The sequence below is a fragment of the Kogia breviceps genome, chromosome X, assembly GCF_026419965.1.
Source record: "Kogia breviceps isolate mKogBre1 chromosome X, mKogBre1 haplotype 1, whole genome shotgun sequence".
NCBI classification, from domain to species: Eukaryota; Metazoa; Chordata; class Mammalia; order Artiodactyla; family Physeteridae; genus Kogia; species Kogia breviceps.
In genome coordinates this window covers 121,136,940-121,160,838 of record NC_081330.1, presented here as the reverse complement: position 1 = coordinate 121,160,838, position 23,899 = coordinate 121,136,940, and the positions used below count along the sequence as shown (strand labels likewise).

Below are 23,899 nucleotides of genomic sequence, written 5' to 3'. Positions count from 1 at the left end.
ACTACAGATAACTCAGTTTCGGAAAAACATGTATTAAAAAAAAATGAAAAATGAATTAGATGTTACAGAATCTCTGAGGCACTTATAGAAACTGTCCACTTCCATAGAGAACCGTTTGAAAACCAGTATTAAAGTGGAGAGAATGTTGATTTTTTTGTATGCATGTTGAGTAAATATGGGTTGAATCTTGGTTGACTGTGGTGAGTTTTGTCAAGTTTCCTGTGAATACGTTTCTTCATGTATAAAATGTTAGTACCTCTGGGTTGATAGAGTGCATAATTGCTTACAAAAGTTCAGTGTCCCTTTCTTGATATCATCTTTGGCCATGGATTTGCTTTGGCCAGTGGCCTGTGAGGGGAGGCGATGTGTGCCTTCTTCCAGGCAGAGGCTTTTAGAGCTAGCATGTGGTTTGTCATGTCTCTTTTACCTTCTGCCATGATGACTGGTGTTGTAGACACAGGATGACAATAACGTTGGGCAGAGAGAGTCCCAGTCCCAGTACTGAATAGACTTTGTAGCATGAGCAAGGAAAAAAATGTCAATTTAAGCCTTTAAGATTTGGTGACTGTTTGATACTTTAGCACACAGGTCCTCAAGTAAGAGGCATTTTTGCACTCCTCACCCTGAGACATTTGGCAATGTCTGGCGACATTGGTTGGTTGTCAGAGCTGGGGAAGGTGCTGTTGGCATGTAGTGGGCAGATGCCACCAAACACCCTTGAGTGCACAGGACAGCCCCCACAGCCAAGAATGATCTGGCCCATGATGTCAGTAGTGCTAAGGCTGAGAAAAATTGCTTTAGTGTAACCTAGTTTACCCAGATTAATGCAGGGGTGTTGAGAAAAGATTAAATGGATTAAATTATATAAAACACTCAGCACACAGGGTGGCCCCCTTGTTTTTGTAATTACGTGGTAGGCCTTGGCGATGGCTTCAAAGTCTTCCCTCACATCCTTGGGCAAAGGGTTCTTTTCCAGCTTTCCTAGGATTTAGTAGTTTAGTTTAATTGAAGTTTTGTTCATAAATTGTCTCAATTTTAGCAGAATCATTTACCTCTTAAAATACCGAGGGAACTAACATTAAATGCTTGTTTAGTACCAGGCTCTTTATATGTACAGTTGACCCTTGAGCAATGTGGGGTTCAGGGTGTTGACCCTCCCCACAGTGGAAAATCACGGTGAAGTCTGCTGAATCTGTAGTTCCCTTGTATCTGTGGTTACACATCCACAGATTCAGCCAACCACAGGTCACGCAGTACTGTAGTATTTACTATTAAAAAAGCCTGTGCGTAAGTGGACCTGTGTAGTTCAAATGCATGTTGTTCAAGGAGCCACTGTATTTTGATTTTTTACAAATACTCTATGAAATTGATTTTCTCATCTCCATTTTGTTTTAGTTGAAGAAATTGAGGCATTGGAATTAAGTAATTTGACCAAGAATACACAGGTTGTAGATGATGAGCCTAAGAATTTGTCCCAGGCTTCCCTGGTGGCGCAGTGGTTGAGAGTCCGCCTGCTGATGCAGGGGATACGGGTTCGTGCCCTGGTCCGGGAGGATCCCATGTGCCGTGGAGCGGCTGGGCGCGTGAGCCATGGCCGCTGAGCCTGTGCGTCCGGAGCCTGTGCTCCGCAACGGGAGAGGCCACAACAGTGAGAGGCCTGCGTACCGCAAAAAAAAAAAAAAAAAAAAAAAAGAATTTGTCCCAGTTATGTTTGCCTGCAGAACCCTGTTCTTTCCACACTACCATACTACCTGTTTAGCATTGGCTTCAACCTAAAGAAAGGAAGGCGATGCCCAAGTGATAACAATTATGTGTTGTATTAGTTATCTATTGCTGTGTAACAAATTACCTCAAATCTTAGCACTTTGAAACAATAGACATGTATTATCTCACACAGTTTCTGATAATCAGGAATCCAGGAGAAGCTAAGCTGTGTGGTTCTGGTTCAGGATCTCTCTTTTTGTAAAAAATTAATTAATTTGTTTATTATTTACTTTTGGTTGCATTGGATCTTTGTTGCTGTGTGCGGGCTTTCTCTAGTTGCGGTGAGCAGGGGCTCCTCTTTGTTGTGGTGTGCAGGCTTCTCATTGTGGTGGCTTCTCTTATTGTGGAGCACAGGCTCTAGGTGCACGGGCTTCAGTAGTTGTGGCACGTGGGCTCAGTAGTTGTGGCTTGCAGACTGTAGAGCGTAGGCTCAGTAGTTGTGGCCCATGGGCTTAGTTGCTCCGCGGCATGTGGGATCTTCCTGGACCAGGGCTCAAGCCCGTATCCCCTGCATTGGCAGGTGGATTCTTAACCACTGCACCACCAGGGAAGCCCCAGGATCTCTCTTGAGGTTGCAGTCAAGTGGTCATCCAGGGCTGCCATCATCTGAAGGTCTGATTAGAGATGGAGCTTCTACTTCCATGATGGGTTATTCACATGGCTGTTGGCATGAGGCCTCAGTTCCTCACCACATGGGCCTCCCCTTAGGGCTGCCTGAGTGTGTTCAGGACATGGCAGCTGGCTTCCCCTAGAGTGAGGGTCTGAGAGAGACAGCAAGAGAGAAGCCATAGCATCTTTTATGTCCTTGTCTCAGAAGTCACACATCACTTCAGTTGGTCACACAGACAACCCTGTTACAATGTGGGAAAGGACTGTAGAAAGACATCATGAATACTAGTAGGTGGAGATTATTGGGGGCCATCTTGGAGGCTGGTTGCCACATACGTAGCATCCTTATATCCCATAGTTGCAAAATTATAAATTGCATTTCCTTTTCATATTCTAAAAATTCAAACCAGAATTTCATACTTTAAAATACCCAAATCATTCACAACGTAAATGAAAATATAAATTTGCCTTTATAAATTGCCTTTATAAACATTTGTGAATGGGCAAAATCAAATACTTAATATAAAAGCTATGTTGCAGATACTTCATTTGGGAGATTTGTATTTCAATGGGCTGAACTAGCAGAGGCCTCTTGAATCCTGAGAAGTTTGGACTGCTGGTGCTTTCTTTTCTTTCCTGGAAAATCACCCTCTACCAAACACTGAATTCTTCATTTTCCAAAGTCCTTCCAACATCCTTATGTTCTCATTGCTGTTTTGGTATACTTGAGTGACAGCCAAAGTATAAGATAAATGGTAGGTAAAAAGACTGGGCAGTTTCCATGGAGGCTTCTTGCAGGAGCTCTTCCTTTCTTCATCCAGCCATTGCTGGGAAGCATCCCCTTCCAGTGAATGTGTGGTGCCCATCAATTCGAGTGGCTTTTGGAACGGGTGTTTGTTTAAACAGATTCAGAACTGAGTTTTTCTAGATATCTTTAAGGTTCAAGTAGGTTTTCTTGAAACTTGAGGATGTTGATGGGTCCTCTTCCTGAAGCAGTTTAACTATACTTTTGTTTATTACACTTGGTTTGAGCTTTGGGAATTAAGGAAGGGCCTTGACTGGGTACAGAGCTATATGGATTTATTGTATTTAACTGTGTGACCATGAAATCAAAAACATTTCCACCTCAGGAATAAACCCATTACTTTTAACCACTATTGATTGCATTGGCTTAGAGCTTCTTGCTTCCTTTAAGTATTTTCCTTTTTCTTTTAAAATTGTGTTCAGTTGGATGTGACCAGTTCTACATGGAGGCTGGCTAACTCACTTTCGTTTTTGATTCCTACTGTGCCAATGTCATGCTTCATTTATACAGTGATGCCTTTTCTTGACTTTATCTGTTAACTTGACATCCTATGCACCATATTTTCTTTTTTAGGTATAGAAAGATTGAAAAAAAGATCAGTCTTTGAAGAACACTTGAAAAAATGAAGAGCGTTATGAGAGACAGCTTTAATTTTAATTTTCACTGTAGCCAGAATAGGTGGCCACCTGATGGGCAGACCTGCCTTTCTTTGTACACTGCCCAGGGTAGGTACCTGGGTCAATCAAGGTTAGGCTGGTCTCCAGTACTACTACTGACTCTTAGTGCTGGGGACCTTACCGTCATTAATAGAGGTTATAATAAAAATGAGATATCAACAATTGTCTGCATGGGTGGTAGCAGGGAGGTGGAGTAGTTGTCTGATATGTGAAAGTTGTAAAGCTGGAGGTTTCAGTAATTTAAGATATCCATTATTAATTTTAAGAATTTTCTGATTATTATAAATGCATGACAGATACTATTTTCTGATCCTGAGGTTTTGTGGGCAATCATTTTGAAAAGGGGCTAGAGTGAGAATAAAAATTAATTATGAAAATCTATTTGAAAAACCGGTTATTCTGTGATTCACCAGAGACATTTTATGCAACTTATATGTTGTGTTTTTACCTTTGGGACTAGCATTGTTTTTTGTTTGTTTGTTTTTTGGGGACTAGCATTTTTAAGAGCTGATTTTTACTTTGGCCTTTCTAATGTGTGTCAGCTATATCAGTTCACAAGCATGTTTTCATCTGTGCATCATGTTATATTGGGACTTGGATGGAATGTAAATCTTTTATTGGCCTAAATCTGAGTCTAATCTTCTCCATGGCTTTGGTAGAAAATCAGTTTCTTCTGCTCTGTGAAGATTTTTCAGGTCAGTGCTCTTTGGAAGTTTCCCAGTTCTCTTAGATTAAAATAGATTTTGTTTTTATGCTACATATTGGTATTCTTTAGTAGAACGCTGGGATCTAGAAAGTGAGAAGTCAGAGCCTGACAAGATATCCATGAGTTCTTCTCTTTCAGTTAACTTGTTGACACCCTGCACCTTTAAGGAGCCAAGGAGTTTGTGTTCTCTCAGAGACATCATTTGGGGAGCAATTGTAGGCGAGGTGGTGTGCTTGACTTTAATGAGTTCCACTTGTTTACCTGCTCACTAGGCTACTAGAAGTGAATGGAAAAGAGAAGGACTAGTTCTGCCATGCTCAGTCCATTTCACTAGTGTGGGCCATTGGAGCTGGAAGTAGGGTGACCAGCTTGGACTTTCTCAGTTTTATTACTGAAAATCCTACATCCTGGGAACCCCTCAGGCCTAGGCAAACCAGGATGGTTGGTCTGGTCATCCTAGCAGTGAATAGCATGGTGATGGATGGTTTGGCACTGGTGAGTACTGCTTGTAGATATTTTAAAGAGGGATTTATTATAGACACATAGCATCTTGCTGTTCATTGATGTTAGCAGGTGAGTGATTCTGCTTTGATTTGTCTGAAAAACAATAAAACGAGAGTAGATGGAGGTTCTTCTACCTTCTGAACCTAAGAGGTTGTGTTTAGGGGATGTTATTAATATTTGTCTTTATCTTTTTTCCTGGACAATTCAAGGCTCTTTAACTCTACTTCTTCTACCTCCCAATGTATTTTTACCATATATTTTAGTATTATATATGTATTTTTTAATTGAGGTAACACTGGTTTGTAACATCATATAAGCTTCATGTGTACAATATTATGTTTCTAATCATATACACTCTATAGCGTATTCACACCAAAAGCTTAGTTTCCATCCATCACCATACAGTTGACCCCTTTTACTCATTTAACTCCCCCCCTCCCTTCCCCTCTTGGAACCACTACTCTGTTCTCTGTATCTGTGTATTTGTTTTTGTTTGGTTTGGTTTGTTCATTTATTTAGTTAGTTTTTAAAAATATTTTCACATATGAGTGAAATCGTATGGTATTTGTTTTTCTCCATCCAACTTATTTCACTTAGCATAATACCCTCAAGTTCCATCCATGTTGTTGCAAATGGCAAGGTTTCATCATTTTTTATGGCTGAGTAGTATTCCATTGCATATATATACCACATCTTTATTCATCTGTTGATGGACACTTAGGTTGTTTCCATATCTTGGCCATTGTCATGATGTAAATAATGCTGTGATGAACATAGGGCTGCATGTATTTATATATATTGGATATTAACCCCTTATCTGATATCTGACTTATATCTTCTCCCATTCAGTAACTTGTCTTTTCATTTTGTTGATGGTTTCCTTTGCTGTGCAGAAGCTTTTTAGTTTGATGTAGTCACATTTGTCTATTTTTGCTTTTGTTTCCCTTGCCTGCAGAGACATACCCAGAAAGATATTGCTAAGACTGAAGTCAGAGGGCATACTGCCTGTTTTCTTCTAGGAGTTTTATGGTTTCTGGTCTTACATTCTTTAGTATTATATATTAAACTCTATAAGAGATTATTTTATGCAGGCGTTGTTTGTTCAGCAATCTTTTTCTGTAGAGGGCCAGATGGTAATATTTTAGCTTCTGTGAGCCATATGGTCTCTGTTACAACTACTCAGCTCCACTGTTGTAGTACCAAAGCAGCCATAGATAATACGTAATTGATTGTGCATGCCTATGTTCCAATAAGACTTTATTTACAAAACAGGGAGTGGACCAGATTTGGCTTGCAGACCTTAGTTTGCCAACTACTAATTTATATTTATCTACATATTTGCTACTTTATTTTTCTTCATTTCTTGTTACATCTCTGAGGTTCTTTTGGGTTCATTTTCAAGGCAAGGATGTCTCCTCCTACCTCTGGTTTTCAACATTGCACTGGAAGTTCTAGCCAGTGCAGTTAGGCAAGAGAAGGAAATAAAAGGCATACGATCAAAAAGGAGGAAATAAAACTGCTCCTATTTGTAGAGGATGTTATTGTCTCTGTATAAGTCCCAGGGAATCTACAAAATAACTTCTAGAACTAAAAAGTGGGTTCAGCAAGTTTGCACGATAAAGATGAAACATATACAAATCAATTGTATTTCTATATATTAGCATTGCAATCACAATAATAGTTACAGTTGTTCAGAAAATAAAGTGTAAATCTAACAAAGCATGCACAGGACTTGTGTCCTGAAACGTACATGGTGTTGATGATAGAAGTCAAAGAAGATCAAAATAAATAGAGAGACATGCCATGTTCATGGATTAGAAGACTCAATGTAGTAAAGATTTGATGTATAGGTTTAACATAATTCCTATAAAAATCCTGGCAAGTTTTTTTGTAGATACAGACATGGTTATTCTAAAATTTATATGGAATGGCAAAGGAAGTAGAATAGCTAAAACAATTTTGAAAAAGAAGAATAAAGTAGGAAGAATCAGTCCGCCTGATATAAAGACTTATATAACTATAGTAATCAAGACTATGTGGTATTGGTGACAGAATAGTTATGTAGATCAGTGAACAGAACAGAGAACCTAGAAATAGGCCCACAGAAATATACCCAATTGATTTTGACAAAAGTGTGAAAGTAATTAAATGGAGGAGGAAAGACTGCCTTTTCAACAAATGGTGCTGGACCAATTGAACATCAGTCGGCAAAAAAAAAAAGAGAGAAAAAGAAAAAAAAGAACCTCTATCTAAATCTCACACCTTATACAAAAATAACTCAAAATGGATCACAAAATTAAATGTAAGACTATAATAAGACTATATAAGCTATAAACTTTTCAAAATAAATAGAAAATCTTCAGGACCTAGGACTAGGCAAAGAATTTTTAGACTTGACACTGACAGTATGATCCATAAAAGAAAAAACATGATAAAATTGATACCATCAAATCCATTTTACGCTGGTAAATCTCTTACGAGACAAGCGGCAGGGGGGACATTCAAGATGGTGGAGGAGTAAAACGTGGAGATCACCTTCCTCCCCACAAATACATCAGAAATACATCTACACGTGGAGCAGCTCCTATAGAACACCCACTGAACCCTGGCAGAAGACCTCAGAGCTCCCAAAAGGCAAGAAACTCCCCACATACCTGGGTAGGGCAAAAGAAAAAAGAAAAAACAGAGACAAAAGAATAGGGATGGCACCTGCTCCAGTGGGAGGGAGCTGTGAAGGAGAAAAGGTTTCCACACACTAGGAAACCCCTTTGCAGGCAGAGACGGCGGGTGGCAGAGTGGGGAAGCTTTGGATCCGCGGAGGAGAGAACAGCCACAGGGGTGCGGAGGGCAAAGTGGAGAGATTCCCGCACAGAGAATCGGCGCCCACCCGCACTCACCAGCCCAAGAGGCTTGTCTGCTCACCCGCCGGGAAGGGCGGGGACTGGGAGCTGAGCCTCGGGCTTCGGTCGGATCGCAGGGAGAGGACTGCGGTTGGCCACGTGAACACAGCCTGAAGGGGGCTAGTGCGCCACAGCTAGCCGGGAGGGAGTCTGGGAGAAAGTCTGCAGCTGCTGAAGAGGCAAGAGACTTTTTCTTGCCTCTTTGTTTCCTGGTGCACGAGGAGAGGGGATTAAGCGCGCCGCTTAAAGGAGCTCCAGAGACGGGCGCGAGCCGCAGCTATCAGCGCGGACCCCAGAGACGGGCATGAGATGCTAAGGCTGCTGCTGCCGCCACCAAGAAACCTGTGTGTGAGCCCAGGTCACTGTCCACACCTCCCCTCCCAGGAGCCTGTGCAGCCTGCCACTGCCAGGGTCCCGTGATCCAGCGACAACTTCCCCGGGAGAACGCACGGTGCGCCTCAGGCTGGTGCAATGTCATGCCGGCCTCTGCCGCCACAGGCTCGTCCCGCATCCGTACCCCTCCCTCCCGCAGGCCTGAGTGAGCCAGAGCCCCCGGATCAGCTGCTCCTTTACCCGTCCTGTCTGAGGGAAGAGCAGAAGCCCTCACGCAACCTACACGCAGAGGCGGGGCCACATCCAAAGCTGAACCCCGGGAGCTGTGCAAACAAAGAAGAGAAAGGGAAATCTCTCTCAGCAGCCTCAGGAGCAGCAGATTAAATCTCCACAATCAACTTCATGTACCCTGCACCTGTGGAATACCTGAATAGACAGCAAATCACTCCAAAACTGAGGCGGTGGACTTTGGGAGCAACTGTAGACTTGGGGTTTGCTTTCTGCATCTAATTTGTTTCTGGTTTTATGTTTATCTTAGTTTAGTATTTAGAGCTTATTATCATTGGTAGATTTGTTTATTGATTTAGTTGCTGTCTTTTCTTTATATAGATATATATATATTTTTTCCTTTTTCTCTTTTTGTGAGTGTGTATGCTTCTTTGTGTGATTTTTTTCTGTATAACTTTGCTTTCAGCATTTGTCCTAGGGTTCTGTCTGTCTTTTTTTTCTTTTTTAAACTATAGTTTTTAGCAGTTGTTATCATTGGTGGATTTGTTTTTTGGTTTGGTTGCTCTCTTTCTTTTTTTTTCTTTTTTAAAATTACTTTTTAACTTTTAAGAATTTTTTAATTTTTTATTTTAATAACTTTCTCTTCTTTCTTCCTTCCTTCCTTCCTCCCTCCCTCCCTTTCTTTATTTCTCTCTCTCTCTTTCTTTCTTTCTTCCACCCCCCTTTTCTTCCTTCCTTCCTTCCTGCCTCACTCCCTCCGTCCCTCCCTTCCTTCCTTTCTCCTTTTTCTTCTGAGCCGTGTGGCTGACAGGGTCTTGGTGCTCCGGCTGGGTGTCAGGCATGTGCCTCTGAGGTGGGAGAGCTGAGTTCAGGACATTGGTCCACCAGAGACCTCCCGGCTCCATGTAACATCAAGCAGCGAATGCTCTCCCAGAGATCTCCATCTCAACACTAAGACCCATCTCCACTCAATACCAGCAAGCTACAGTGCTGGACACCTTATGCCAAACAACTAGCAAGACAGGAACACAACCCCACCCATTAGCAGAGAGGCTGCCTAAAATCATAATAAGGTCACAGGCACCCCCAAACACACCACCGGATGCGGTCCTGCCCACTAGAAAGACAAGATCCAGTCTCATCCACCAGGACACAGGCACCAGTCCCCTCCACCAGGAAGCCTGCACAACCCACTGAACCAACCTTAGCCACTTGGGGCAGACACCAAAAACAGTGGGAACTACGAACCTGCAGCCTGCGAAAAGGAGACCCCAAACACAGTAAGTTAAGCAAAATGAGAAGGCAGAGAAACACACAGCAGATGAAGGAGCAAGGTAAAAACCCACCAGAGCAAACAAACGAAGAGGAAATAGGCAGTCTACCTGAGAAAGAATTCAGAGTAATGATAGTAAAGATGATCCAAAGTCTTGGAAATAGAATGGAGAAAATACAATAAACGTTTAACAAGGACCTAGAAGAACTAAAGAGCAAACAAACTGATGAACAACACAATAAATGAAATTAAAAATTTTCTAGAAGGAATCAATAGCAGAATAACTGAGGCAGAAGAACGGATAAGTGACCTGGAAGATAAAACAGTGGAAATAACTACCGCAGAGCAGAATAAAGAAAAAAGAATGAAAAGAATTGACGACAGTCTCAGAGACCTCTGGGACAACATTAAACGTACCAACATTCGAATTATAGGGGTCCCAGAAGAAGAAGAGAAAAAGAAAGGGACTGAGAAAATATTTGAAGAGGTAAAAGATGAAAACTTCCCTAATATGGGAAAGTAAATAGTCAGTTGATCCAGGAAGTGCAGAGAGTCCCATACAGGATAAATCCAAGGAGAAACATGCCAAGACACATATTAACCAAACTATCAAAAATTAAATACAAAGAAAAAGTATTAAAAGCAGCAAGGGAAAAGCAACAAACAACATACAGGAGAATCCCCATAAGGTTAACAGCTGATCTTTCAGCAGAAACTCTGCAAGCCAGAAGGGAGTGGCAGGACATATTTAAAGTGATGAAAGGGAAAAACCTACAACCAAGATTACTCTACCCAGCAAGGATCTCATTCAGATTCCACGGAGAAATTAAAACCTTTACAGACAAGTGGAAGCTAAGAGAATTCAGCACCACCAAACCAGCTTTACAAGAAATGCTAGAGGAACTTCTCTAGGCCGGAAACACAAGAGAAGGAAAAGACCTACAATAACACACCCAAAACAATTAAGAAAATGGTAATAGGAACATACGTATCGATAATTACCTTAAATGTAAATGGATTAAATGCTCCCACCAGAAGACATAGACTGGCTGAATGGATACAAAAACGAGATCTGTATATATGCTGTCTACGAGAGACCCACTTCAGACCTAAGGACACATACAGACTGAAAGTGAGGGGATGGAAAAAGATATTCCATGCAAATGGAAATCAAAAGAAAGCTGCGGTAGCACTGCTCATATCAGACAAAATAGACTTTAAAATAAAGACTGTTACAAGAGACAAAGAAGGACACTACAGATCAGGGATCAATCCAAGAAGAAGATATAACAATTGTAAAAATTTATGCAGCCAACATAGGAGCACCTCAATACATAAGGCAAATGCTAACAGCCATAAAAGGGGAAATCAACAGTAACGCAATCATAGTAGGGAACTTTAACACCCCACAGTGGACAGACCATCCAAAATGAATTTAAATACGGCAACACAAGCTTTAAATGATACATTAAACAAGACGGACTTAATTCATATTTATAGGACATTCCATCCAAAAACAACAGAATACACTTTCTTCTCAAGTGCTTATGGAACATTCTCCAGAATGGATCATATCTGGGGTCACAAATCAAGCCTTGGTAAATTTATGAAAACTGAAATCATATCAAGTATCTTTTCTGACCCACGATGTGAGACTAGATATCCATTACCGGAAAAAATCTATAAAAAATACAAACCCATGGAGGCTAAATAATACACTACTAAATAACCAAGAGATCACGGAAGAAATCAAAGTGGAAATTAAGAAATACATAGAAACAAATGACAATAAAAAGACAATGACCCAAAACCTATGGGATGCAGCAAAAGCAGTTCTAAGAGGGAAGTTTATAGCCATACAATGTTACCAAAAGAAACAAGAAACATCTCAAATAAACAACCTAACCTTACACTTAAAACAATTAGAGAAAGAAGAACAAAAAACCCCCAAAGTTAGCAGAAGGAAAGAAATCATAAAGATCAGATCAGAAATAAATGAAAAAGAAATGAAGAAAACAATAGCAGAGATTAATAAAACTAAAAGCTGGTTCTGTGAGAAGATAAACAAAACTGATAAACCGATAGCCAGACTCATCAAGAAAAAAAGGGAGAAGACTCAAATCAATAGAATTAGAAATGAAAAAGAAGTTACAACAGACATGGCAGAAATATAGAGCATCCTAATAGATTACTACAAGCAACTCTATGCCAGTAAAGTGGACAACCTGGAATAAATGGACCAATTCTTAGAAAAGCACAACCTTCCGAGAGTGAATCAGGAAGAAGTAGAAAATATAAACAGACCAATTACAAGCACAGAAGTTGAAACTGTGATTAAAATCTTCCAACAAACAGAAGCCCAGGACCAGATGGCTTCACAGGCGAATTCTATCAAACATTTAGAGAAGATCTAACACCTATCCTTCTCAAACTCTTCCAAAATATAGCAGAGGGAGGAACACTCCCAAACTCATTCTATGAGGCCACCATCAGCCTGATACCAAAACCAGACAAAGATGTCACAAAGAAAGAAAACTACAGGGCAATATCACTGATGAACATAGATGCAAAAATCCTCAACAAAATACTAGCAAACAGAATCCAACAGCACACTGAAAGGATCATACACCATGATCAAGTGGGGTTTATCTCAGGAATGCAGGGATTCTCCAATATATGCATATCAATCAATGTGATAAACCATATTAACAAACTGAAGGAGAAAAACCATATGATCATCTCAATAGATGCAGAAAAAGCTTTTGACAAAATTCAACACCCATTTATGATAAAAACCCTCCAGACAGTAGGCATAGAGGGAATTTACCTCAACATAATAAAGGCCATATATGACAAACCCACAGCCAACATCATTCTCAATGGTGAAAAACTGAAACCATTTCCTCTAAGATTAGGAAGAAGACAAGGTTGACCTCACTCTCAGCAGTGTTATTCAACATAGTTTTGTAAGTTTTAGCCAGAGGAATCAGAGAAGAAAAAGAAATAAGATGAATTCAAATCGGAAAAGAAGAAGTAAAGCTGTCACTGATTGCAGATGACATGATACTATACATAGAGAATCCTAAAGATGCTACCAGAAAACTACAAGAGCTAATCAATGAATTTGGTAAAGTTGCAGGATACAAAATGAATGCACAGAAATCTCTTGCATTCCTATACACTAATGATGAAAAATATGAAAGAGAAATTAAGGAAACACTCCCATTTACCATTGCAACAAAAAGAATAAAATACCTAGGAATAAACATACCTAAGGATACGAAAGACCTGTATGCGGAAAACTGTAAGACACTGATGAAAGAAATTAAAGATGATACAAACAGATGGAGAGATATACCATGTTCTTGGACTGGAAGAATCAACATTGTGAAAATGACTGTACTACCCAAAGCCATCTACAGATTCAATGCAGTCTCTATCAAACTACCACTGGTATTTTTCACAGAAGTAGAACAAAAAATTTCACAATTTGTATGGAAACATAAAAGACCCTGAATAGCCAAAGCAATCTTGAGAAAGAAAAACGGAGCTGGAGGAATCAGGCTCCTAGTCTTCAGACTATACTACAAAGCTACAGTAATCAAGAGAGTTTGGTACTGGCACAAAAACAGAAATATAGATCAATGGAACAGGAATAGAAAGCCCAGAGATAAAACCATGCACATATGGTCATCTTTTTGTTGATAAAGGAGGCAAGAATATACAATGGAGAAAAGACAGCCTCTTCAATAAGTGGTGCTGTAAAAACTGCACAGCTACATGTAAAAGAATGAAATTAGAACACTCCGTAACACCATACACAAAAATAAACTCCAAATGGATTAAAGACCTAAATGTAAGGCCAGACACTGTCAAACTCTTAGAGGAAAGCACAGGCCGAACACTGTATGACATAAATCACAGCAAGATCTTTTTTGACCCACCTCCTAGAGAAATGGAAATAGAACCAAAAATAAACAAATGGGACCTAACGAAACTTAAAAGCTTTTTCACAGCGAAGGAAAAACATAAGGAAGACGAAAAGACGACTTTCAGAATGGGAAAAAATATTTGCAAATGAAGCACCTGACAAAGGATTAATCTCCAAAATTTACAAACAGCTCATGCAGCTCAATATCAAAAAAACAAACAACCCAGTCCAAAAATGGGCAGAAGTCCTAAATAGACATTTCTCCAAAGATGATATACAGAATGCCAACAAATGCATGAAAGGATGCTCAACATCACTATTCATTAGGGAAATGCAAATCAAAACTATAATGAGGTATCACCTCACACCGGTCAGAATGGCCATCATCAAAAGTCTACAAACAGTGAATGCTGGAGAGGGTATGGAGAAAGGGGAACCTGCACTGTTGATGGGAATGTACATTGATACAGCCACTATGGAGAACAGTATGGAGTTCCTTAAAAAACTACAAATAGAACTACCATACAACCCAGCAATCCCACTACTGGGCATATACCCTGAGAAAACTGTAATTCAGAAAGTGTCATGTACCACAATTTCATTGCACCTGTTTCCAATAGCCAGAACATGGAAGCAACCTAAGTAAGTGTCCATCGACAGATGAATGGATAAAGAAGATGTGGCACATATATACAATGGAATATTACTTAATGGTAAAAAGAAAGGAAATTGAGTTATTTGTAGTGAGGTGGAAGGACCTAGAGTCTGTCATACAGAGTGAAGTAAGTCAGACAGAGGAAAACAAATACCGTATGCTAACACATATATATGGAATCGTAAAAAAAAAATAAATGGTTATGAAGAACCTAGCGGCAGGACAGGAATAAAGACGGAAACGTAGAGAATGGACTGGCAGACACTGGGATTCTCAAGGGTAAGCTGGGATGAAGTGAGAGGGTGGCATGGACATATATACAGTACCAAATGTACAAGAGATAGCTAGTGGGAAGCAGCTGCATAGCACAGAGAGATCAGCTCAGTGCTTTGTGTCCACCTAGAGGGGTGGGATATGGAAGTTTGGCGGGAAACTCAAGAGGGAGGGGATCTGGGGATATATGTATATGTATAGCTGATTCACTTTGTTATAAAGCTGAAACTAACACAGCATTGTAAAGCAGTTATACTCCAATAAAGATGTTAGAAAAAAAAGAAGCTGCAGAGTGGGAGAAAATTTTGCAAAGCATATGTCTGACAAAGGACTGTCTGCAATACACTAAAAATTCTCAAAACTCAACATTAAAAAAGCAAACAATTCAATTAGAAAATGGAAAAAAACCAAAATGGCCAAAAGACATGAAGAGATATATCAGTGAAGAGGATATACAAATGACAAATAAGCACAGGAAAAGATGTTCAACATCATGAGACATTGGAGAAATGCAAATTAAAGCCAAATGTGATATCACTACATACCTATCAGAGTAGATGGATTTAAAAATAGTGACCTCACTAAATGCTGCGGAGAAATGGGATCACTCATCCCTTGCTGATGGGAATGTACAATGATACAGCCCCTCTGGAAAATAGTTTGACAGTTTTTAAAAAACACTAAATATGTAACTACCATATGGGACCCAGTAATTATATTCCTGGGCATTTATCCCAGAGAAATGAAGATTTATGTTCATACAAAAGCATGTACACAAATGTTTATAGCAGCTTCATTCCTAATAGCCCATAACTGGAAATGATACAGATGCCCTTCATTGGGTGAATGGTTAAACAAACTGGTACATCCATATCATGGAATACTACTCAGCAGTATAAAGGAATGAACTACTGATGTACACAACAACCTGTGTGGATCTCCATAGTTTTATGCTGAGTGAACATAGCCAGTCCTGAATGGTACATATTATGTGATTCCATTTATATAAGTTATTTTAAATGACAGAATTATAGACATGGACAACAGATTAGTGGTTCTCAGGGGTTGAGGGGGCAGGGGTTGGAAGGAAATGATTGGCTGTAAAAGGGTAGCATGAAGATCCTTGTGGTGATGGCAGTGTTCTCTGTCTTAACTGTGTCAAAGTCAGTAACCTGGTTGTGTTCTTTCATTATAGTTTTGTGGGGTTTTTAAAAACATCTTTATTGGACTATAATTGCTTTACAATGGTGTGTTAGTTTCTGCTTTATAACAAAGTGAATCAGTTATACATATACATATGTTCCCATATCTCTTCCCTCTTGTGTCTCCCTCCCTCCCACCCTCCGTATCCCACCCCTCTACATGGTCACAAAGCACCGAGCTGATCTCCCTGTGCCATGCGGCTGCTTCCCACTAGCTATGCACCCTATGTTTGGTACTGTATATATGTCCATGCCACTCTATCTCTTCGTCACAGCTTACCCTTCCCCCTCCCCATACCCTCAAGTCCATGCTCTAGTAGGTCTGTGTTTTATTCCCGTCCTACCCTTAGGATCTTCATGACATTTCTTTTTTCTTAGATTCCATATGTATGTGTTAGCATACGGTATTTGTTTTTCTCCTTCTGACTTACTTCACTCTGTATGACAGACTCCAGGCCCATCCACCTCACTACAAATAACTCAGTTTCGTTTATTTTTATGGCTGAGTAATATTCCATTGTATATATGTGCCACATCTTCTTTATCCATTCATCTGTTGATGGACACTGAGGTTGCTTCCATGTCCTGGCTATTGTAAGTAGAGCTGCGATGCACATTGTGGTACATGACTCTTTTTGAATTATGGTTTTCTCAGGATATATGCCCAGTAGTGAGATTGCTGGGTCGTATGGTAGTTCTATTTGTAGTTTTTAAAGGAACCTCCGTACTGTTCTCCATAGTGGCTGTGTTGATTTACATTCCCACCAGCAGTGCAAAGAGTTTTCCCTTTTCTCCACACCCTCTCCAGCATTTATTGTTTCTAGATTTCTTGATGGCCATTCTGACTGGTGTGAGATGATATCTCACTGTAGTTTTGATTTGCATTTCTCTAATGATTAATGATGTTGAGCATTCTTTCATGTGTCTGTTGGCAATCTGTATATCTTTTTTGGAGAAATGTCTGTTTAGGTCTTCTGCCCATTTTTGGATTGGGTTGTTTGCTTTTTTGTTATTGAGCTGCATGAGTTGCTTGTAAAATTTGGAGATTAATCCTTTGTCAGTTGCTTCATTTGCAAATATTTTCTCCCATTCTGAGGGTTGTCTTTTGGTCTTGTTTATGGTTTCCTTTGCTATGCAAAAGCTTTGAAATTTCATTAGGTCCCATTTGTTTATTTTTGTTTTTATTTCCATTTCTCTAGGAGGTGGGTCAAAAAGGATCTTGCTGTGATTTATGTCATAGAGTGTTCTGCCTATGTTTTACCATTGTGGGGAACTGGTTAAAGGTTACACAGAGCCTCTGTGTATAATTTCTTACAACTGCATGTGAATCTATAATTATCTCAAAATAAAAAGTTTACTTTTAAAAAAAAAATAAGGAAAAAAAGGATCTGAAAGGATCAGAGTCAGAATCATCATAAATACTAAGTAATGTAGCACTTTTATATTTGGTGATGTTCTAAGGCCCTGGCCCAGTTTTGTTCTGAAATGGAGCCATGGAGGGGTCCATGTGAGTCTCTGTACAAAGGTATATGATTGACTTGTTTCCTCATGTGCTGCTCATTTGAGATGCTCTTCAGTGTATGCCCTTTGAGTACCTTTTGCCTCTGGTTTTCGGTTATACACAAACTGGTTTTTTCATTTCAGTTCCAAGGTCATTTCCAATCACCATTAACTTTTAAGATCTTGTTCCTGCAGTGGGTGCTCACCTAAGGAGCGGAGTGTGTAGACACTGAGCTGTTTTCCGGGGTGCTTTTTCTCTCTGCCTGTGTGATAGGCACATGCCTATCCCCTTCTTCTCTTTGGTAGTAGAAACTCCATTTTTGAGCTGGGCACAGGGCTGCCCAGAGTAGAGGTTGCACTGCTCAGATTTCATTGTAGCTCAGTGTGGTTGTGTGACGAAGTACTGGCCTTCTGTTTTGATTAAGCTGTACATTAAATAGAGCTGTCGTTTTGCTGTAACAAACACTTAATGAATAGGTAAAATCAAATACTTTATATAAAAGCTGTGTGTTGTGGGTGGAATTGTGTCCCCGTAGAAAGATATGTTGAGGTCTTAACCCCCAGTAGCTTGGAATGTGACCTGATTTGGAAGTAGGTCTTTGCAGATGTAATGAAGTTAAGATGAGATCATACTGGAGAAGAGTGGACTCCTAGTTCACCCAGGAACAATGCCATGGGACGATGAAGATTGGAGTGATGTATTTACAAGCCAAGCAACCTCCTGGGGCTGCCAGAGGTTAGAAGAAAGGCATGGAACAGATTTTTCCTCAGAACCCTTGGAAGGAACGAACCCTGCTGACGCCTTGATTTTGGACTTCCAGCCTCCAGAACTGTAAGGCAACAAATTTCTGTTGTTTTAAGCCACCCACTTTGTGGTTTTTGTCACAGCAGCCCTAGGGAAACCAGACACTGTTGTTTCAAAACTTCTTTTTGGTGTATTTAAGAAAAATGGGTTGGGGACTTAACCTGGCAGTCCAGTGGTTAGGACTCCGTGATTTCACTGCGGATGGCCTGGGGTTCAATCCCAGGTCGGGGAACTAAGGTCCCAAGTGCCGTGTGGCACAGCCAAAAACAAAAGATAGCGTTGGGTATGCATAGGCTTCTTAATCTGAGTCCTGAGATGTTTGGACTGATTATGCCTTCTTTTTTTCTGGAAAATCTCACTGTACCAAAGACTGACATTCTTCATTGCTCCAAAGCCCTTCCATCTTTCGTACTTTTTTTTTTTTGCCGTGCTGCTCGGCATTTGGCATCTTACCGCCATCAGGGATCGAGCTGCATGTCTGCTGCAGTGGGAGCACAGGGTCTTAACTGCTGGACTTCCAGGGAACTCCCATCTTCCTTACATTTTTATTGCTGATTTGATGTGCTTGAATGCCAGCCAAAGTCTAAGGTAAATGGTTGATGCAAGCATTGGGTGGTTTCCATGGATACTTCTTTCAGGAGCCCTCCCTTTCTCAGTTCAACAGTTGTCAGGGAAACATCTAATTTCAGTTTGTGGGTCTGCCAATTTGAGTGGCTCTTGGAAAAGGATATAGTTAAATCTTTTCAAATAAATTCATAGCTTTTTAAGATTCCCTTCAAGTTATAGTTAGTTTTTCTATAACTTAGGCATATTAACTAGTCCTCTGCCTGAAGTGATCAAAGTATCGATTCGTTCATATGCAGAAAATGTTGATTTTGAGCTTTGCCAGGGAGGAGAGCTGAGGTTCAGAGAAAGAATGGCCCAGAGCCCAGAGATCTGGTTGTCTGATGCCACATGATTCTAGTCCATAATCTTCAGTATGCCCTACAGTAAGAGAGATCCAAGGGGCCTGCCCTGTACAAAACTGTTCACAGGCTGCACAGTTGGCAGGCTCAGCACTGTGTGTTTATTGCTTCTAGTTAGGTATTGTTGAATCAGTGGCTGGCATTGGTAGTGGTCAAAGGGAATGGCTGTGAGAGCACAGATTCTAGATGTAAGCAGTTCTAAGAAATCGGCATCCCTATTGTGACAGCTTCCCCATGGGGCTATGTATCAAACAGTCAGGTATGGTAGATTTCAAAATTCCCCCGATACTGTGCAGCTCCTTCCATCAAGAGGGTGGAGCCTGTGTCTCCATCCTTAGAGTCTTGGCCGGCCTTGTGACTTAGTTTGACCATAGTATACAGTGGCAGAGACCTTGGGTAAGTTCTGAACCTAGGCCTGAAGAAGGATTTCAGCTTCACTTCTTGCTCCTTTGGGAACTTTGCCACCATGTGAAAAAGCCCAGGCTCACCAGCTGGAGGATGAGAGGCCATGTGGAGGAGAATGGAGGTGCCCAGTCAGCCCAAGGCTAACTGTGGAAGCATAAGCGAGTCCCAGCTGAGTTCAGCAGAGTCTGAACCTGCTGATCAGTATCTTTGCTCAGCTGAGCTCAGCCCACATTGCTGATCCCCAGAATTATGAACTAAATAAATGTTGTTTTAAAGTTTTGGGGTGGTTGGTTTTACAGCAGGAAATGTTTGATACAGCCAGGTTTGGATGCTCTGGACCAATCAAGGCTTGCCTTTGACCTGTCCTCTGTAACACCGAGGGTTCTTAGTAACATTGTCCCATTAGTAACAGAAATTACCTGTGGGTAATTTAGGCAGAAAGGGAGTTTATTGGCAGGATATTGGGTAGCTCAGTCTTTCTTTAGGAAAACTGGAGAAACATATTGAAAAATGCACAGCTAAGGGGCAACAGTGCCAGAACAGCAGGCACATTACAGCACAGAATTGGTCCGGTGAGGTTGCTGGAACTGTAGCTACTGAATATTGGATGCCTCCAGCCACACCACACATTGCCTGCCCTGGACGTCGGGCGTGAGGCTGGGCACCTTTCTGCCCCTGGGCACTGGGGTTGCTGCTGTTTCCAGAATACAATGATCTACTATTCCTGCTGCCTCACATCACTCATTACTGATTCAAACACCTGTGTGTTGTATCTGGCGAAGCTTAGGTGCTGTGCCCATACCCTGATTGAGAAGAAATCACGAAAGTGGGTATCTGACATTTTTAGCTTATTGGGCTGGAGGCAGGTGGAAAATTTCATAAACATTGGCAAGGGGTTCTGATGCTGGGCAGCAAAAGAAAAGTGGCAAATATTAATCAGTTTCTGTTCTGTACTCTGGTTAGCTTAGCTGGTTACAGCACAGTTAGGATGGAGTGTGCGTTGTGGTTCATTCCTTGGTTCATTTGAGACAATATACTGAGTTCTGAGTCTGTACCCTTTACACCTGCTCCTTTGCTCACACATGTGTGTCCATGGCCATTTGGAAGGCCAGGGAATCGTGGGACCTAATTTGTATTATCTGTGGCTGCCAAGGTGCAGATAGTGTGTATCTTTCAGATGGTGAGCCCTTCACTGCCATAGTGTGCTACCTAAGAGGACTGAATGGATGGTATCTTAGTGAACATAAGGGACTGCCTATTCGCTTAGTGAATTTGGTTCACATGACATCTGTAATAGAAATTGTCGGGCGGCAAGATCTTTCAGTTCAGGTGGTTTCTCATTTGCCAGAATTTCTCTAATAACCTTTCTAAACCCTGAAGTACTTATCTGAAAAACCATTCATGTAGGATTAGTTTAAATGTTAGAAATGAAACATACAAGAGAAAAGTATACTGCCTGGAGGGTGGGTAGTGGGTGTTTGAGAAATGTTCATCCTTTTTTCTCAGACTTTTTAGATAAACATACCCCAGTCAGATTATGTCTTACTTAGCTTAGGCGGCTGTAACAAAATACCACAAACTGAGTGGCTTATAAACAACAGAAATTTACTCCTCACATTTCTAGAGGCTGGAAGTCTGAGATCAGGGTGCTAACATGGCTGGGTTCTGGTGAGGGCCCTCTTCTGGTTGCAGACTGCCGACTTTTGGCTGTGTCTTCACATGGTGGAGAGCAGAGAGAGGAAGCAAGCTGTCTTATGACTGTAAGGGTACATATTCCATTCTTGAGGGCTCCACCTTCATGACCTCATCTCATCCTAATCACCTTTCTTTTTTTGCCACGTGGCTCGTGGGATCTTCAGACTATACTACAAGGCTACAGTAATCAAGACAGTATGGTACTGGCACAAAAACAGAAATATAGATCAATGGAACAGGATAGAAAGCCCAGAGATAAACCCACACACATATGGTCACCTTACCTTTGATAAAGGAGGCAAGAATATACAGTGGAGAAAAGACAGCCTCTTCAGTAAGTGGTGTGCCACCTGCAGTTCAAACGTGAAGTCTTAACCACTGGACCGCCAGGGAAGTTCCCTTAATCACCTTTCAAAGGCCCCATCTCCTGATGTCATCACACTGGCGGGTAGGGTTTTAACATATGAATTTGGGGGGCTCACAGACATTCAGTCCATAACAGATTAGAAACCCTTTGGGGGCAGGGACTCTTCTTTCTGCGTCAAGTATCTCTAAGTTGTCAAATCTTTAGGCATGACTTGTGAAAGTGGAGCGGACTTGGGAAAGAATACCTTGGGAGGAATCAGGACCTAGGTCTCAGCTCATCCATTGTGGTGGGGGCACCTGTTTAGGGGGACGGGTGGATTGTATCAGGTCAGGCAATGCAGTCTGTCTGGCCTTATGAATTAGTGTCTCCATGTGATTGAAGGGAGGAACTAACAGATCCACCTGGGTCCTAGGGATATCTCTCCTGGCAAGCACAGCTCATTGGCAGGAGATCTAAGAGCAGGGAAAGTTTGGGCATCAGGGAAGTGTCAGCAGGTAACTGGGGGTGAGGTGCAGGACAAGGACAGACAGGTGAGAGCAAGGCCAGGCCTTCAGTGATGGGTATCTGTCATGCTAGAGAGGGAAGGGGATGGACATGTGTAGCTGGGGCATAGAAAGGGAATTTATTTGGTCATGGAAAGAGGTGGGTTTGGTCAATATAATGTAGCCACTAGGTCACAGTAGGAGCAATAGCAGGATAGGCTTGGGGCTGGATTCCAGCTAGCTGGGCTGAAGCCCCTTAAAGCCTTCTGGATTTGCCATGATCATGCGGGGGACTGAGTGTGCTGGTTGTCACAAGGCCATGCTGGGTGGAGGAGAACTGTCTTGAACAGGGAGGGGCCGTCTCCAGCTTTGGTGCCCTGCAGTAGCCTGCTTTGATGGGGTCAGCCTCCTTAGAGGGAAGGTGAGTAGGGCGTTTGTTATTTTAACAGTTGGATAGGGTCTTCACTAGGAACTCGACAACGAAACCCAATTAATGAAGTCAGGTTGCCTACCCCACCAGAAACTGCTGTTCCTGGTGTAAGTTTAACTCTGCTGGAAGGTTCCAATCTGTCTGGGTTCATACTGGAGACTGAGAACTCCGGTGTGATCTGAGACTGAACTTGCACTTGTTCATTCCCTCTGAAGCATTTCAAGGATCTGTGTATAATAAACGGATGCTCCACTTACGTGAGATGTCCTGGCGTGCTCTGTTCGTCTCGCTAAGGCACTAGTTTCTTTATTCCTTTCTCTCTCTCTCTCTCTCATTTTTTTTGGCACTAGTTTCTTTAATAAAGAAATGTGTGTATGAGTGTGCGTGTGTGCACAAGTATGTATAAAATAAAATATATAAAATATAGAATGGACTGAAATCAACAAAGTTAATAAAAATACCAAATAATCTCAACCTGTAACTTTGTTTATGAAAAGCACTAAAAATGTCAATAAACAAATTGAAAAGTGAACCCTTTGGCTGCTGAGGTAAGTCTGAGTTGCCAGAAGCAGTAAAAGCTTTGTATGATCCTGGCAGCCTGTGTGTTCACCTGAGATTTTGCTACCTCCAGCAGTATGAAATACTGTGATGTGCAGAGGCTAGAAACCTGGGCCAGAATCCTCAAACAAAGTTTCTTTTGTAATCTGACCTATAATTGCATTTTAATTCAGTTCTAGTGTTAAGACTGCTTTTGTATGTGTGTATGTTTCCTTCATCTCATCAATTCCTGGTGTTTAAGAGAGTGCCTGGCGCACAGTCGGCTGTCAGTGAACATTAGTTCTTACTGGGGATTCTACTGTTCTCCTCCCCTAACCCTTCTCCTCCATCACAGTGACTCTCTTCTTGTGCTGGGGGGGCGTGTTTCCTTTGTACCTCGGTAGTTCACCCCTGGTGTGCTCTTCCCCTCTCCTCTGCCTTGAGCTGTTAAATCCCGGTTTCTCCCTGGGCAGGTGCCAGCCCCGAGGAACTCCTGAGCCTGATGAGCATGCCCGCATGTGTGCAGCTGGCTTGGGCAGCTTCCAGAGCTGTGGCACTGGCTTGCCGAAGAAGGCCTAGATACAAAAGTCATACTGAGAAATAATTGTCATCAAATCTCTTCACTACCTATAATCCTTCCTCATTCCAAAAGACGATCTAGGTGCATGATGAAAAAAATCTGTAGAATCACTCTGTCAAACTTATATATGCCAGTCCACTGTGCAAAAACCAAAGAAGCTAGCCTGAGTGTTGAATTTCTTTGAATTCATGTCTTTAAGAGCCGTATTAATATCATATTTGACCCCTTAGCATATTTTTGTCTTTCAATACAAAAATGTTCCTTCTCCCTCCC

General features: G+C 41.3%; 1 protein-coding gene across 7 annotated transcripts in view; it reads left to right on the top strand.

Annotated features, from left to right (window-relative positions):
• REPS2 (RALBP1 associated Eps domain containing 2) overlaps window positions 1–23,899 on the top strand; it is a 237,995-nt gene that overhangs the window by 30,319 nt on the left and 183,777 nt on the right. The window contains exon 1 of one of the 7 annotated variants that reach the window (XM_067023196.1): window positions 3,882–3,903. The exons of 5 other annotated variants lie outside the window; for them this stretch is intronic. Coding sequence is in view for 1 of the 2 variants with exons in the window: in XM_067023193.1 (XP_066879294.1) it covers window positions 14,635–14,664 (30 nt within the window). In the remaining variant the exon portion in view is untranslated. Of the gene's footprint in view, window positions 1–3,881; window positions 3,904–14,530; window positions 14,665–23,899 lie in introns of those variants that run through there. One more of the 7 variants, XM_067023193.1, reaches the window with a different exon arrangement.